Source organism: Xenopus laevis, chromosome 1L, assembly GCF_017654675.1.
Source record: "Xenopus laevis strain J_2021 chromosome 1L, Xenopus_laevis_v10.1, whole genome shotgun sequence".
NCBI classification, from domain to species: domain Eukaryota; kingdom Metazoa; phylum Chordata; class Amphibia; order Anura; family Pipidae; genus Xenopus; species Xenopus laevis.
In genome coordinates this window covers 219,083,767-219,099,144 of record NC_054371.1, presented here as the reverse complement: position 1 = coordinate 219,099,144, position 15,378 = coordinate 219,083,767, and the positions used below count along the sequence as shown (strand labels likewise).

General features: G+C 39.1%; 1 protein-coding gene across 2 annotated transcripts in view; it reads left to right on the top strand.

The window, feature by feature from the left end:
- Positions 1 to 6,174, top strand: part of malt1.L (MALT1 paracaspase L homeolog) — a 53,294-nt gene extending 47,120 nt beyond the window's left edge. For both annotated transcript variants that reach the window (XM_018266660.2, XM_018266654.2), the window contains exons 15-17: positions 979 to 1,136; positions 3,209 to 3,343; positions 5,496 to 6,174. In XM_018266660.2, the coding sequence (XP_018122149.1) occupies positions 979 to 1,136; positions 3,209 to 3,343; positions 5,496 to 5,897 (695 nt within the window). In that variant the 3' untranslated portion in view covers positions 5,898 to 6,174. The remainder of the gene's footprint in view (positions 1 to 978; positions 1,137 to 3,208; positions 3,344 to 5,495) is intronic.
- The last annotated feature ends 9,204 nt before the right edge of the window (positions 6,175 to 15,378 follow it).

The following is a 15,378-nucleotide window of genomic DNA, read 5'->3' as shown; positions in this document are numbered from 1 at the left end:
AATGCAGCAGATGTAGAAGATGTAGTGGCTGTAGTCAAGAGAAATAGACTCTGATTTGCTGAATTTTATTAAATGTAAGTTTGATACAGAAACTCTGGTGCCATGTCACATAAAGGGAGAAGGAAGTGTGGAAATAAAGAAATGGTGAGTGAGAATGGAAAAGAGAAGAAGTGGGTAAGGGAGAAACAAAGAAACATAGGGGATGAATAGATATGAAGAGGAGGAGAGGACATAATCTAGACACAAAGATAATAGTTGGAGAAAGGTATGTAAGACTGAGAAAGGCAAGAGAAAGGATATAGACATCCAGGGGAATGATATAAAGAAGGAAGAGTTGGAGGGAAATACACAAGCGATGGCCCTACTACTATTCCAATATGGAAGCATTGGATGCTTTTAAAGGCATTATAATTGCAAATGAGTTATGCACCTTTAAATGTAGAGATTGCAGATGGTTTTCATTTATTATTTGGGTTTTTTGAGTTATTTAGCTTTTTATTCAGCAATTCTCCAATTTGCAATTTCAGCAATCTGGTTGCTAGGGTCCAAATAACCCTATTGACCATGTTGATTTAAAGAGAAGACTGAACTATGAATAGGAGAGGCCTGAATGGAAAGACAAGTAATAAAAAGTAGAATAACAATGAATTTAGCCTTACAGAGCATTTGTTTTTTAGATGGGGTCAGTGATCCCAATTTGAACGCTGGAAAAAAAATCAAGGGACATTAAAAAGCTGCTTAGAATTAGCCATTCTGTAACTTAACAATAGTTAACTTAAAGGTGAACCACCCTTTTTTTTTTTTTAGTTTTTTTTTATTGAAATTGCAAGACTCTAGTAGCCAGTTTGTAATATTGTTGAACAGACATTAATTAAGTGCGACATCCTTGGGTTGAATCGCAAAGTGACTAATGATTCAGATAACACAGTGGGTGAGTCATTAGTCCCATAAAGCTTATAACGTGATTGCATTTTGCAGAGCTTCCTGAAAGCATGGCAATCGAATTTGACTGCGGTGTCAAAATCAAGCTTGGCTTTGCTGCTGAGTTTTCCAACGTTATGATCATTTACACGCGAATAACAGAGAAGCCAGCAGGAATAATTAACTGTAAAGCGAACATTACTGACTTCCCATTAGTAAGTACTTCAGTCTTTGTGACTACAGTTGCTTTGTATTACAGGTATAGGATCTATAATCTGGAATATTTGAGACATGGGGTTTTCTGGATAAGGAGTCTTTGTGTAATTTGGATCACCATACTTGCAGGAGGTTATTTACTAAGCTCCGAATGTATCTGGTTGGGCTTTTTGGGACAAAATTTAAATTTTTTGAGGTTTTTTGAAAAACTCGAATTTTTCGAGATTTATTAAAGCCCGATGCTGCAAAAAGCCCAAATCCGAAAATCCGCCATCTCAGACCTGCACAGGTTGTGTATGTCAATCACAGAGGTCCTTATCCTATTTTGAAGTTTGTTTGAAATCCGACCATTTTGGGCTTTTTATGGCAAAAATCCGAAAAATTCTGGCTTTTCAGGAAAAACCTGAAAAAATGAAACAATTCGGGAAAAAACCCAGAAAATCTTATGATTTGGGTTTTCGCACGATTTTATCAAGTTTTTATCCGGACTGATAAAATTGAGCTTTTTTTAATAATGAATAAGGTAAAATCGGTTATTGGATTTTGGTTGTGTTTTTATTATTTAAAAAATTAGAAAAATTCGGATTTTAGTAAATAGCCCTCTGTCTACTAGAATAGAATTATATCTAAGTTTGGACCAAATACAAGGTACTGTTTTATTATTACAGAGAAAAAGGTAATCATTTTTAAAAATTTGAATATAATGGAGTCTATGGGAGATGACCTTCCTTTCTGGATGATGGGTTTCTAGATAATGGATCCCATACCTGTAAATGATTTATAACAAGAATTCCCATAATATTATTATATGTCAGGCGTATGTTGTAGAAACCCATTTGCACACAATTTAAAGGAGAACTAAAGCTTAACTAAAGAAGGAAGGTATAAATGTTTTACATTATGTTGTGGGTTCTGTACCAGCCCAAGGCAACCACAGCCCTTTAGCAGTAAAGACCTGTGTCTCCAAAGATGCCCCAGTAGCTCCCCATCTTCTTTTCTGCTGATTCACTGCACATGCTCTGTGCTGCTGTCACTTACTGAGCTTAGGGACCCACTCACAATATACAGTACACATAGAATAGAAATGTCACAATATAAGGCTGATTAGTAATTAATACAGATAATTACTACATGGCAGCACAGAAACCAGTGCAATTAGCATCAGAATTTAATAATCAGCAAACCTGTAGCATCAGCTTATATTACAGGGGAAGCTCATTTTCTGCTGGATAATTAGTGACGAGCCCTAAGCTTAGCTTCTCAACAGCCAATCAGAGCCCACTGAGCATGTGAGTGTCACAGACACTTTCCAAGATGGTGACCCCCTGTGACAAGTTTGAAGTCCTGGATCATTGCTGCTATTGACAAGCTGAAACTTTAGCCTCGTGCAATAAGTTCACTATATAAAATATGGCATTTTTAGCAATATTCATTTTTAAAGTTTAGTTCTCCTTTAATAACCAGTCTACCTTGGCTGCACATAATATGTTGGCGGTCTATAAATGTATATTAAAAATAATAATAATAACATCTATAATGTCTAGAAGACATGGGGAATTGCCCTATAAACTGTCCTTTTGCCTCCTTTGTGAAATAATCTCTATGATTTATTAAGTAAAAGGGAAGTTCATGTAGAATGTTGTTTCAGAATAATTTTAGACAAGGGATATTCTAAGACAGTGATCCCCAACCATTGACTCGTGAGCAACATGTTGCTCACTGACCCATTTGGTGTTGTTCCCAGGGGCCCCAAAGCAGGTGCTTGTTTTTGAATTCCTGACTTGGCAGCAAGTTTTTAAGGCACAAAGACCATGTGCACTACCAAACAGAGCCCTCTGCACACACAGCCCTTATTTGTCTTTTTCATGCTTGTGTTGCTCCTCAACTCTCTTTACATTTGAATGTGGCTCATGGGTAAAAAAAGGTTGGGGACCCCTGCTCTAAGACTTATTGCAGCAGAAGTGGTGTTTGTGAAATATTTTTTTGTCTATTTTGCCTTGTTGCTTCGGTATCCTGCAATGCCCTTACGCTTTGTAGGAGATCTTACTGACCCAAACCCCTTCTTTAACAGGACTTGAATGTGGATCCAAAAGAAACAAACAAAGGAACTCCGGAGGAAACTGGAAGTTACTTGGTGTCCAAAGAACTGCCCAAATGTGGCTCATACACTTCATACACTCGGCTAAGCTCCCTGCAAACCATGAAGGTTGGTATATTTTCTGGTCTTGATTACTCGTTATGTCCATTTAGTAAAGTACAAATGTTAGTGGTGTTAGAGCTTTTTTTTTGAAACCACAATTAAACTAATTTTCACTAAAATAATGAATGCCATGAAAAGTTATTCAAAGATGAAGAATGAACGATGAGCGATGCACTAAAAAATGAGAAAATTAGAAACCTTTCTCAAATCTTTCCTAAGTAAGATTTCCGACACAAAGGAGGAACCAGCTAATGAAGGTTTTCATATTAATAGTCCCAATTCTAGTAATACAACTAATGATGCATGGTTCACACATGAAGAAATTCAAGACTAGAAACTAGAGACTAGAACATGTTAACATAAACAAAGGTCTGGGGCCAGATGGTATTCATCCCAGGGTACTTAGCGAGCTTAGCTCTATGATTGCCAAACCTCTTTACTTAATTTTTCAGGATTCCTTGAGGTCTGGCATGGTCCAGAGAGACTGGTGAATTGCTAATGCGGTGTTGCTATTCAAAAAGGAATCCTGTTCTCAGCCTCAAAACTATAGGCCAGTTAGTCTGACATCAGTGGTAGGAAAGGGTTAATAAAGGATAAGATACTGGACTTCATAGCAAATCATAATACTATGAGTTTGCGCCAGCATGGTTTTATGCGTAATAGATCTTGCCAGACTAACTTAATTTCTTTTTATGAGACGGTAAGCAGGGAAATTGATTCTGGGATGGCAGTGGATGTGATTCACTTAGACTTTTCTAAAGCATTTGATACAGTGCCACACAAAAGGTTACTGGTTAAATTAAGGCATGTTGGCCTGGAACATAGTATTTGTACCTGGATAGAGAACTGGCTAAAAGATAGACTACAAAGAGTGGTGGTAAATGGAACATTTTCTAATTGGACCAGTGTTGTTAGTGGAGTACCGCAGGGCTCTGTACTAGGTCCCTTGCTTTTCAACTTGTTTATTAATGACCTGGAGGTGGGCATTGAAAGTACTGTTTCTATTTTTGCAGATGATACTAAATTGTGCAGAACTATAGGTTCCATGCAGGATGCTGCCACTTTGCACAGTGATTTGTCTAAATTGGGAAACTGGGCAGCAAACTGGAAAATGAGGTTCAATGTTGATAAATGCAGGTTATGCACTTTGGCAAAAATAATATAAATGCAAGTTATACACTAAATGGCAATGTGTTGGGAGTTTCCTTAAATGAGAAGGATCTTGGGGTCTTTGTAGATAACAAGTTGTCTAATTCTGGGCAGTGTCATTCTGTGGCTACTAAAGCAAATAAAGTTCTGTCTTGCATAAAAAAGGGCATTAACTCAAGGGATGAAAACATAATTATGCCTCTTTATAGGTCCCTGGTGAGGCCTCATCTGGAGTATGGGGGGCAGTTTTGGACTCCAGTCCTTAAGAGGGATATAAATGAGCTGGAGAGAGTGCAGAGACTAAGTGCAACTAAATTGGTTAGAGAAGACTTAAATTATGAGGGGAGACTGTCAAGGTTGGGGTTGTTTTCTCTGGAAAAAAGGCGCTTGCGAGGGGACATGATTACACTTTACAAGTACATTAGAGGACATTATAGACAAATAGCAGGGGACCTTTTTACCCATAAAGTGGATCACCGTACCAGAGGCCTCCCCTTCAGACTAGAAGAAAAGAACTTTCATTTGAAGCAACGTAGGGGGTTCTTCACAGTCAGGACAGTGAGGTTGTGGAATGCACTGCTGGGTGATGTTGTGATGGCTGCATTTTTTATTTGAAAGGGGTTGAACTTGATGGACTCAACCCGATTTAACTATGTAACTAACTATGTAAATATGTAACATCAGAGCAGCCTCTTTCTTTTCCCTGACAACTTCCTTGACTACTTGGTGGTCAGACTGGTGGGAAAATGACCAGCAGGTGGCGCTGTTGTAACAAAATTCATTCATGTTAACAGCACATGTATCCTTTAATATCATGGAATTAAAAATAAATAAATAATGAATGTACATTGCAAAAGGGCTTAGAATAGCACCCTCGTTAATTTTATATTCACTTATTTTTAAGGTTTACTTATCGTTTAACCATATATTAATATGAAACCTATGCACTGCATAGTTGTACTGCTTGCATTGTGATTGTCCTAATGGCTCCCAATGATACGTTTTCCAGGAGAACTTAACGTTCACAGTATGTCTGAGCTACATGTATCAAGGGATCGAAGAGATGTTGGATGAGAGCAAGAAAGTCGACGTTGGAAAACCTCTTATAGCAAAGCTAGACATCCACTCAGGAAATAGAAGGAACTTATCTGTACAGACTTTGCACAGTCCTTGCCGCAGTCCAGAACTTGGCTTGGGGGTCGCCGAAGCCTCTCATGTTTGTTCAAGCCCCCTCTATTCTCAATCACATTTCAACGCCTATCACTCAAATGTAAGAACTGCTGTGAACCCTGGGACCTGTCCGGCAGAAATCTATTCAGGTTATTCTACAGTTAGCAGGCGATCAAGGTACTTCCCAGAGCCTATAATAACGTATAATGTGCCAGAGGAAACCACAGACGATAACAACTGATTTTACCCAAAAACAGACTTCATCCTGCCTTTTTTACTCCATTGTATATAAATGTTTTTGCCACGTTCCAATGTTCTAATCCTATTAATAATATCAGTATTCATGGATGCATGTAATTATCATGTGGGTCTCAGTGCCATTTTATGTTATAAATTGAGTGTAAATATTATATATATATATATATGCTGCTAGATTTACACAAAGGAGAATTTCAAGCAAAAGTTTTCTGTACCTACAAATTTACTTGTAAATACTTACTTGAAATAAAAATGAATGACATTTTTATCCAATTATGTTTGCTTGGCAACAGAGAATAGATTCCGTGATTTAAAAACTGGAACTAAAGCCTTCTGACAACCCTAGATGGCCTCCAGTGTCAGACTTGAGAGCTGGAGATCCACCAGACAACCTATAGGCCTCCAAAACTATTTTAACTCTTCTCTTTATTTATCTTTAATTTATTGCACATACACTTATCTTAAACAGAAATTGGAAAAGGCCATGGTATAGCATAAAGAAGAACTAAAGCTTAACTAAGGAAGTAGGTAGAAATGTTGTACATTATATTTTGGGCTTCTGTACCAGCCCAAGGCAACCTTAGCCCTTTAGCAGTAAAGATCTGTGTCTCCAAAGATGCCCCAGTAGCTCCCCATCTTCTTTTCTGCTGATTCACTGCACATGCTCTGTGCTGCTGTCACTTACTGAGCTTAGGGACCCACTCACAATATACAGTACACATAGAATAGAAATGTCACAATATAAGGCTGATTAGTAATTAATACAGATAATTACTACATGGCAGCACAGAAACCAGTGCAATTAGCATCAGAATTTAATAATCAGCAAACCTGTAGCATCAGCTTATATTACAGGGGAAGCACATTTTCTGCTGGATAATTAGTGACGAGCCCTAAGCTTAGCTTCTCAACAGCCAATCAGAGCCCACTGAGCATGTGAGTGTCACAGACACTTTCCAAGTTGGTGACCCCCTGTGACAAGTTTGAAGTCCTGGATCATTGCTGCTATTGACAAGCTCAAACTTTAGCCTCGTGTAATAAGTTCAGTATATAAAATATGGCATTTGTAGCTATAGTCAAAAAAAGGAAGTGAAAAAAATGTTCACACTTTTTCCTTTCCTGCCCCTAATCGGTTCGCTATTCGGCTGAATCTTTCAAAAGGGATTCCGGGATTCGGCCGATTCCCAAATAGTGGTTTTGGTGCATCCCTACCAACAACCCTGCTGCACTACTCTGCAAGTACAAATATAGGTACAGCGATGAGACTCCCCAGTGGTGTAGTTTGGGAGAAGGGATGGGGCTTAAATATATCAGTAGGCCTTAGTTCTGCTTTTTGGTCATACACCAACCTCTCGTTACATGCCCTTCCTCTGGACCCACAAAACCCCACTCTTTATTTGTTAATGACTCTTTTACGTTACATGGAGTAGGATATTCTCTTTAAGTTTGGCATCTATACTATAGCAGTACTCACAGTTACCTCATCTGCCTAATTAGTAGAACTCACAATAGAGTTGTTATGTTGTAGTCTAGTAATAGGTGGAGGATTGCCAGTGGGGTCACCAGTATTCTAATACAAATAGAAGTAACGTTGTGCCTGTAATATAATATTGTTATAACCCTGATGTCAAAGAGAGATGAATGCACCAGCATTATTGTACATTAGAACCAATGGAAGCCGTGACATAACCGGTTGCAAATGAATTATGAATCTCTAGTAATGTATATGTATACATCTAAAGGGTAAGTAGAATATTTATTTTGGAATGGTAGAATTCAGAATGTAATATATGATACTATCATTGTGTAGGGAAATTCTGCATTATACCATCTCATTATGTATGGGACTTCTAAAGTATACTATCTCCTTGTGTATTGGGTTCTACAGTATACCATCTCCTTGTTTATGATGCTTTTACAGTAAAACATCTCATTGTGTATAGGACGTCTACTACAGTATACCATCTCCATGTATATGAGGCTTCTAAAATATACCATCTTCTTGTGTATGGGCATCTACAGTATACAATATTTATGCATATGAGGATTCAACAGTATACATCTCATTGTGTGTGGAACTGCTACAGTATTCCATCTTCATGTATTTGAGGCTTCTACAGTATACCTTCCCCCACAGTGACTTCTAGTATCCTTATCATTTACAGTAGGGGGTACATTAACCCTTATAATACATGAGTGATACTCAGAGTTCCCTGTATAACTCAGCCTGCAGCCTTGTGCCTTTATTTGGTCACAGAACAATCCCTCAGTGACTTCTAATATCCTTATTATTTACAGTAGGGGGTACATTATCCCTTATAATACATGAGTGATACTCAGAGTTCCCTGTATAACTCAGCCTGCAGCCTTGTGCCTTTATATGGTCACAGAATCTCTCAGTGACTTCTAATATCCTTATCATTTACAGTAGGGTTCCCTGTATAACTCATCCTGCAGCCTAATGCTGTAAGTTTAGCTGCCTTACCGCACTGGGGCTCTGGGTTTGATTCCAGCCAGGACACTATCTGCAAGCAGAAAGGCTATTTGGCTCCTGATGAACTACTCATAGGGGCAGATTTACATATGGTTGAATATCGAGGGTTAATTAACCCTCGATATTCGACTGCCGAATGTAAATCCTTCGACTTCGAATATCGAAGTCGGAGGATTTACTGCAAATAGTTTGATCGAATGAAAAATCGTTAGATCGAACGATTAAATCCTTCGAATCGTTCGTTTTGAAGGATTTTAATCCGTTGATCGAACGATTTTTGTTCGACCAAAAAATTGTTACAAAGCCTATGGGGACCTTCCCCTTAGGCTAACATTGCACCTCGGGAAGGTTTTAGGTGGCGGACTAGGGGGTCAAAGTTTTTTTTAAAGAGACAGTACTAATGGTCGAATGGTCGAATATTCGAGCGATTTTTAGTTCGAATCGTTCGATTCGAATTCGAAGTCATAGTCGAAGGTCGAAGTAGCCCAAAAAATTCTATTCCTTCACTCGAGCAAAGCAAATGGGCCCCATAGTGTGTGTAAATGTAATAGGGACCTTAGAATGTAAGCTCCACTGGTTCAGGGACTGATGTGAATGATGTATAATCTCTGTAATGCACTGCCCACACTATATTAAAAAAGGATAAAATTAACAAGAAGCCAAATACTGAGCAAATTCTTTTATCAGTGACAGGCAGATTTACACACGTTCTCTCCTGCAACTTCTCCCCTCTGTTGGCTGATCTGTCTATAAGGAAAGAACAGGCAGAGGGTGATGTGATGTGATGTATGATACCGTGCTATTTCCTGCAGGGAGGTGTTTCAAGGAAATAAAGTACATGTTTGCGGTAAAGACATCAAGATTTATTACTGGATATTTAACCAATTCATAACTGAAATCTATTAACTACTGTGAACTACTTCAAATGAAGTAAAAATGTTAAAATGTTGAAAATTCACATGTTATTCAATCAGTCTAATCTTCCATTGACCTTTATGGACATACACTAAACATTGCACAGTCTACTCTATGTCTAGTAACCTTTAACAACCTATCCAGTAGTATTTAGGGGCCGATTCACTAAGGGTCGAATATCGAGGGTTAATTAACCCTCGATATTCGACTAGGAATAAACGATTCGAAGGATTTAAATCCAACGATCGAAGGAATATCCTTCGATCAAAAAAAGTTAGCCAAGCCTATGGGGACCTTCCCCATAGGCTAACATTGACTTCAGTAGCTTTTAGATGGCGAACTTGGGCGTCGAAGTTTTTTTAAAGAGACAGTACTTCGACTATCGAATAGTTGAACGATTTTTAGTTCGAATCCTTTGATTCGAAGTCGTAGTCGAAGTAGCCCATTCGATGGTCGAAGTAGCCCAAAAAACTTCGAAATTCGACGTTTTTTAACTTCGAATCCTTCACTCGAAGTTAGTGAATCGGCCCCTAAGTGTTACCTATTTGAAAGCAAGGCTCTGGTTGGTTGCTATGAGTAAGTAGACATGGTTGTGCAAATTTTATTTTATTGGGGATATTTGTTTGTAAGGGGATTATAACACCCCCAAGAGGCAATGGGAGGGGGGAAAGGAAACTTGTCGCCAGGCTTAAAGGGGTTGTTCACCTTTAAATTAACTTTTAGTAGGATGTAGAGTGTGATATTCTGAGACCATTTGCAATTGTTTTTTATTATTTGTGTTTTTTTGCTCATTTAGCTTTTTATTCAGCAGTTCTCCAGTTTGCAATTTCATCCATCTGGTTGCTAGAGTCCAAATTACCCTAGCAACCATGCAGTGATTTGAATAAGAGACTGGAATATGAATAGGAGAGGCCTGAACAGAAAGATGAGTAATAAAAAGTAGCAATGACAATACTTACAGAGCATTTGTTTTTTAGATAGGGTCAGTGACCCCCATTTGAAAGCTGGAAAGTGTCAGAAGAAGGCTGTAAATAATTATTTAGTTTGTGGAAAAATGAAAGTCTTGTGATGTTGATCTCAGAAAAATGAAGTTAGTGAGCAGAACCATTTGATGCTTCACAAAAGTAATTTTCTACCATGTCCAGTCAGCTGAAATGAACAGCAGGTGGTGCTGTTGCTTTAAGTCGATTCTATTCGCAGTGTTAACTTCTAATATCTTAAAAAACTAGAAAAAAAGTGTGATATTCTCAGACTGATTCCTGAATCCTAGGGATTGGATAGGCACTAGAGAGATTCACTCTGCAGCGTATCTAATTAATGTGCAGCTGTACAGGAAGTTAAAGGAGAACCAAACCCTTGCTAATAAAAACCCCTACCCTACATAGACCCTGCTCCCCCCCCCCCCAGCCTAAGTGGTAGCCTTTGGTAAATATCCCTAACCAGTGATGGGTGAAACACGAATTTTGATGCCCGCTTCAATTCACATCAAACCAAAGGGCGTCCAAATAATGTTGATGCGAGGGTTTTGACGCAATCGACTATTCCTACGCGCGTCCATATTTTTTGACGTTAGCGAATTTTCGCTGCAGTTTTGCAAATTTATGCACTGGGGCCGAAACGTGGAAATTAGTCGCAAATTTGCGCCTGGTGAATTTATGTGCCCATCACTATCCCTAACTTTTTAATTACCCTTCGGTGCAGATTCAGGGCATCAGAGTTCAGGTGGCGTCATCTTCTTCCCTTAGGTAATCTTCATGTTTTCTTCCAGTGCTTTGGCAATTTCCGCGATTTTCGGCACATGAACAGTTGTCACGAAACAGAAGATTGTTCCAACTGCGCATGCACCGATACGCCACTCTCTTCCCGAAGATTACCGAAGAGAAGAAGATGGCACCCGTGAACTCTAATGCCCTGAATTTGCACGAGGGATAAGTAAAGAGTTAGCGACATTTACTAAAGGTAGGGTTGCCACCTTTTAAAATGATCTTTACCGGCAGGTGGAGGGGGCGGGGTTAAAAGGGCGGGCCATGACGATAAATGGGGCGGGACCATGACGCGATATTGGCTGGCCGGGTCGTGATGTCAAAGGGGCGGAGCCAAGCGCGCGCATCTTAGGTGTATTACAAATTTACCGGTAGCTGCATTGCCGGTAAATTTGTAATACCGGCCGAGGCCTTGGCTGGTGTTTTACCGGCTAGGCCGGTAAAATACCGGCCGGGTGGCAACACTAACCAAAGGTACCACCTAGGCTGGGGGGGGAGCAGGAAGGGGGATAGGGATTTTATGGTAGGAGGGTAGGGATTTTTATTAGCAAGGGTTTTTGGTTCTCCTTTAAACTAAGGGCAAAATGAGCAGAAGCTGCAGACAACAGGCTTGAGATAAGGTAATAGTGCTTTCGTTTATGTCAGTTTTTAAAAAGAGCTAACTACCAATTCAGTCAAAGGGAAGGGGATTTTTACTGTGTTTTTTAAACTGTTTTTAATATTTATATGAATGGGTTATGATTAAGACAGGGTTCCAATGGGATATGTGCCCACTGTGACAGTGGTAAAGCAAGGCCCAATTTGACGGAAGGAGAGAGAGTAGAATCTGTATCTGTCTCCTGTACAGTAGATGTTAAATCCTATTGAAAGGAGCATTTTTAGTAAATCCAACCAGTATCAATCCCTTCAGTTGAAAAAACAGGTTTAGCGCCCTCTGCTGTGCCGAATGGATTTTGTTATGTTTGGGCCTTTCTAAAGAACTTGTGTAGAGTTTAGTGTAACTCACAGGACATCTAGTGGACAAATGAGTTTAGAGCAGCCTCAGACTGTCGTGTTTTCTCTGTATCCCATACCTCCCAACTGTCCCGTTTTTGCGTGCGACAGTCCCGATTTTTAAAGGAGAACTAAACCCTAAAAATTAATATGGTTAAAAATGCCATATTTTATAAAGTGAACTTATTGCACGAGGCTAAAGTTTCAGCTTGTCAATAGCAGCAATGGGGAGCTACTGGGGCATCTTTGGAGACACAGATCTTTACTGCCAAAGGGATGTGGTTGCCTTGGGCTGGTACAGAAGCCCAAAACATAATGTACAACATTTCTACCTACTTCTTTAGTTAGGCTTTAGTTATCCTTTAAAACTCAGCTGTCCTGACTTTCTTTTTGATCTCCTGCACTGAGCCAAAAAAAGATACAAACTTTCCGAAATGAAACTTTCTGAATAAGAGGCTCTTGGCAGAGAGCCTACAACACTCAGCAACCTCAATACATTTGTAACAATTTAAGATAAGCAAATATACCATTGTAACTATTTATGATAAGCAAGTCTCTTGTGAGAACTGAGACACACAGGTTAAAGGGCAATTCGCCTTTATTAGCAAAAATGTAATAACACATAAAACATTGCACTAAAGCTACCAGAAATGTGTTCAGACTTTCAAAACCAGACAAATGTTGTAAACTGGGAATTTAGGGGGTTTGGCCATTATGGGCATGGGCATATGGGCAATATTTTCACCACTCTGCTCACAGCTGATCATTTTGTCCCTCAACCTCAAAGGATTTTTAGTATAAAACCCTGATTTGCACTTTATGAGAATAAAGCCTGTTGCAATTTGTGTGATTTAAGAACTTTCTGGCATCCAATTTTTTTATTTAGTCACACAGCCATGTGAGGAGTAGTGACACAACATCATTCCTTCACTGTTTCATGTAGCATAGACCCATCCTATGGAGAAAAGGTCAAATGTAACCAGTGTTCTGCCTGTTTCCTAGCCGGACAAGGTCTAGCCTCACCTAGATGGGGTTACATGATTATGCCATCCAAAATTGGGAGAAGAAGTTGGAGATGATCTTGTGTCTACTGATGGAAAGGGTAAGTACACCCTAAAGGAAGGACTTGATTTAACCAAGACTTATCTGGTCTTGCTACGTCAGCTATGTTTGATTTTTTTGGTCAGTTTTTCTATACCAGTATAGAAGGGCTAAGGCTTTGCTCATCCTACTTTAGGCAATCTCCATAACATAGGGGAACTATAGCAAAAATGAAAATTTAACAAAAGCTTCCTCATACTGAAGTAAGAAACTTTCTAAATACAATCAATTAAATATTCTTCAACGTTTCTGAAATAATCAAGTTTATATTCACTATTCCTCTCTCATCATCTGTTTCTCTTCATTCTCTCTTCATGCAGCAGTTGGGTGTCAGATATTCATTGACAGTTAGATCCAATATATCTTATAGGGGGTCTGCCATTCCTAGCAGATGTATTAGAGCTCACTCAAATAACTGATTGCACTATAAACAAAATCTAACAAAATAACTGCTTTTTGCACAAATTCAGCATGTAGAGAGACAGGATTTCTGTTGATTTTAAGAGTGAGCTCTAATACATATTCTAGGCAAAATTAGCCCCCCTATAAGATATATTGGATAAATCATCTGACACCCAACTCCTGAATGAAGACAGAATGAGGAGCACGTTTCTTATTTCAGTACACTGAAGATAATATTACATTTTCATTTTTGCAATAGTTTCCCATTAAGCCAGTTAAGAGCTGGTCCTCTTTTGCAGTTGGGAAGGGGAGCTGTTTCCCTATCCAGGTTAAATTGTGCTAAGTCGCTTTGAACCCCATTTGTTGGAGGGGCTGGTTTGAATCAGAGCAGCCTGAGATGGTGGTAGACCTCAGCAAGAAAGTTGGTGCATGGAAAGATCTGTAATAGCTTGTTCTGGGAGTGAGAGGCAAGATCATGGTAGAGCAATCAGAGGCTTCAACTAACAGACCAGGGGGGTTAGTACCCTGCGGTGTCACCCACCAGCATATGGACTCAGGCAGTAACATGCCGACCAATATTTTGGAAATAAAAAGGACAAAAAAGTTGCCGAGCGTAGCATGGTGAATTTATTTGACCACACCCATTTTTGTGGACACACCCCCTAATTTGCAGGTTATAAAAGTTTGAACATATTTCTGTGTTTTTTTCAGTTATGACAGTTTTGCTAATGAAGGTGAATTGCCCTTTAAGCTGTGAGTCTAACCTCTCCCATGGGACCTGTTATCTTATATTGTTACAATTACTTATTTGCTTATCTAGATACATTTGAATTGCTACAAATGTATGTTGTTTTCTGTTGTGGCTGTTCTGGGCTCTCTGCCAAAAGCTAGAAACTTTGTTTCTTTTTCTGGCTGTTCGGTACAAATGAGGGACTGCAGGTTGAGGTGTCAAAAGAGGGACTGTCCCTCTAAAAACGGGACAGTTGGGAGGTATGCAGTAAAAATCAGGAATAGTGGATTCCCTGAGTAACTCACCATTCTGAGCATCCTCTAGCACTGGGCACAATTTTACCTATAAATGAGAACTACCTATGGTTGTTGCCAATCCTATGCCTGTGTAATACTCAGTAGATGGAAATAGATGAAGTAGTTATGAAGAGATTGATTATTGTACCATCTAAATAGTATTACCAAAATTGTCAGGCTAGAACTATGAAGGTCCTATTCACCAGATGGTACCCAGTAGTTTTAAATAGCATTACACCAGGATTAGTGGTCTGTTCTTTCTGCTCCTATGGGAAAACCAAATGACCCTTATCAAGAGGAATGTCACCTACCTCCAAAGCAAAATGACAAGCAGGTGGCGCTGTTGTAACAAAATTAATTCATGTTAACAGTACATGTATCCTTTAATATCTTGGAATTAAAGAAATAATAATGATTGTACATTGCAAAAGTGCTTAGAATAGCACCCTCATAAATTTTATATTCACTTATTTTTAAGGTTTACTTATCCTTTAAAACTCATTTGTACATCAGTACTAGGTATAATTCAGGGTCAGACTGCACTGGCTATCAGACTATTAGAGCTCCCACCGAAGTAAAGGTAAACGAGCGGGGGGCGGGTTTGGGTGGTCGTCATGTGGAGGACCTGAATGGGGCGGGGAGCCTGGTTGGTGTGTGAGGATCCCTGAGACACGTTGATATAATTAATATATCATTGTTTTTTATAACAGAAAGTTATTTGCTGCACATTTTATACTTTATGCTTGTGGGCATAGGTTGGGTTTTAATTA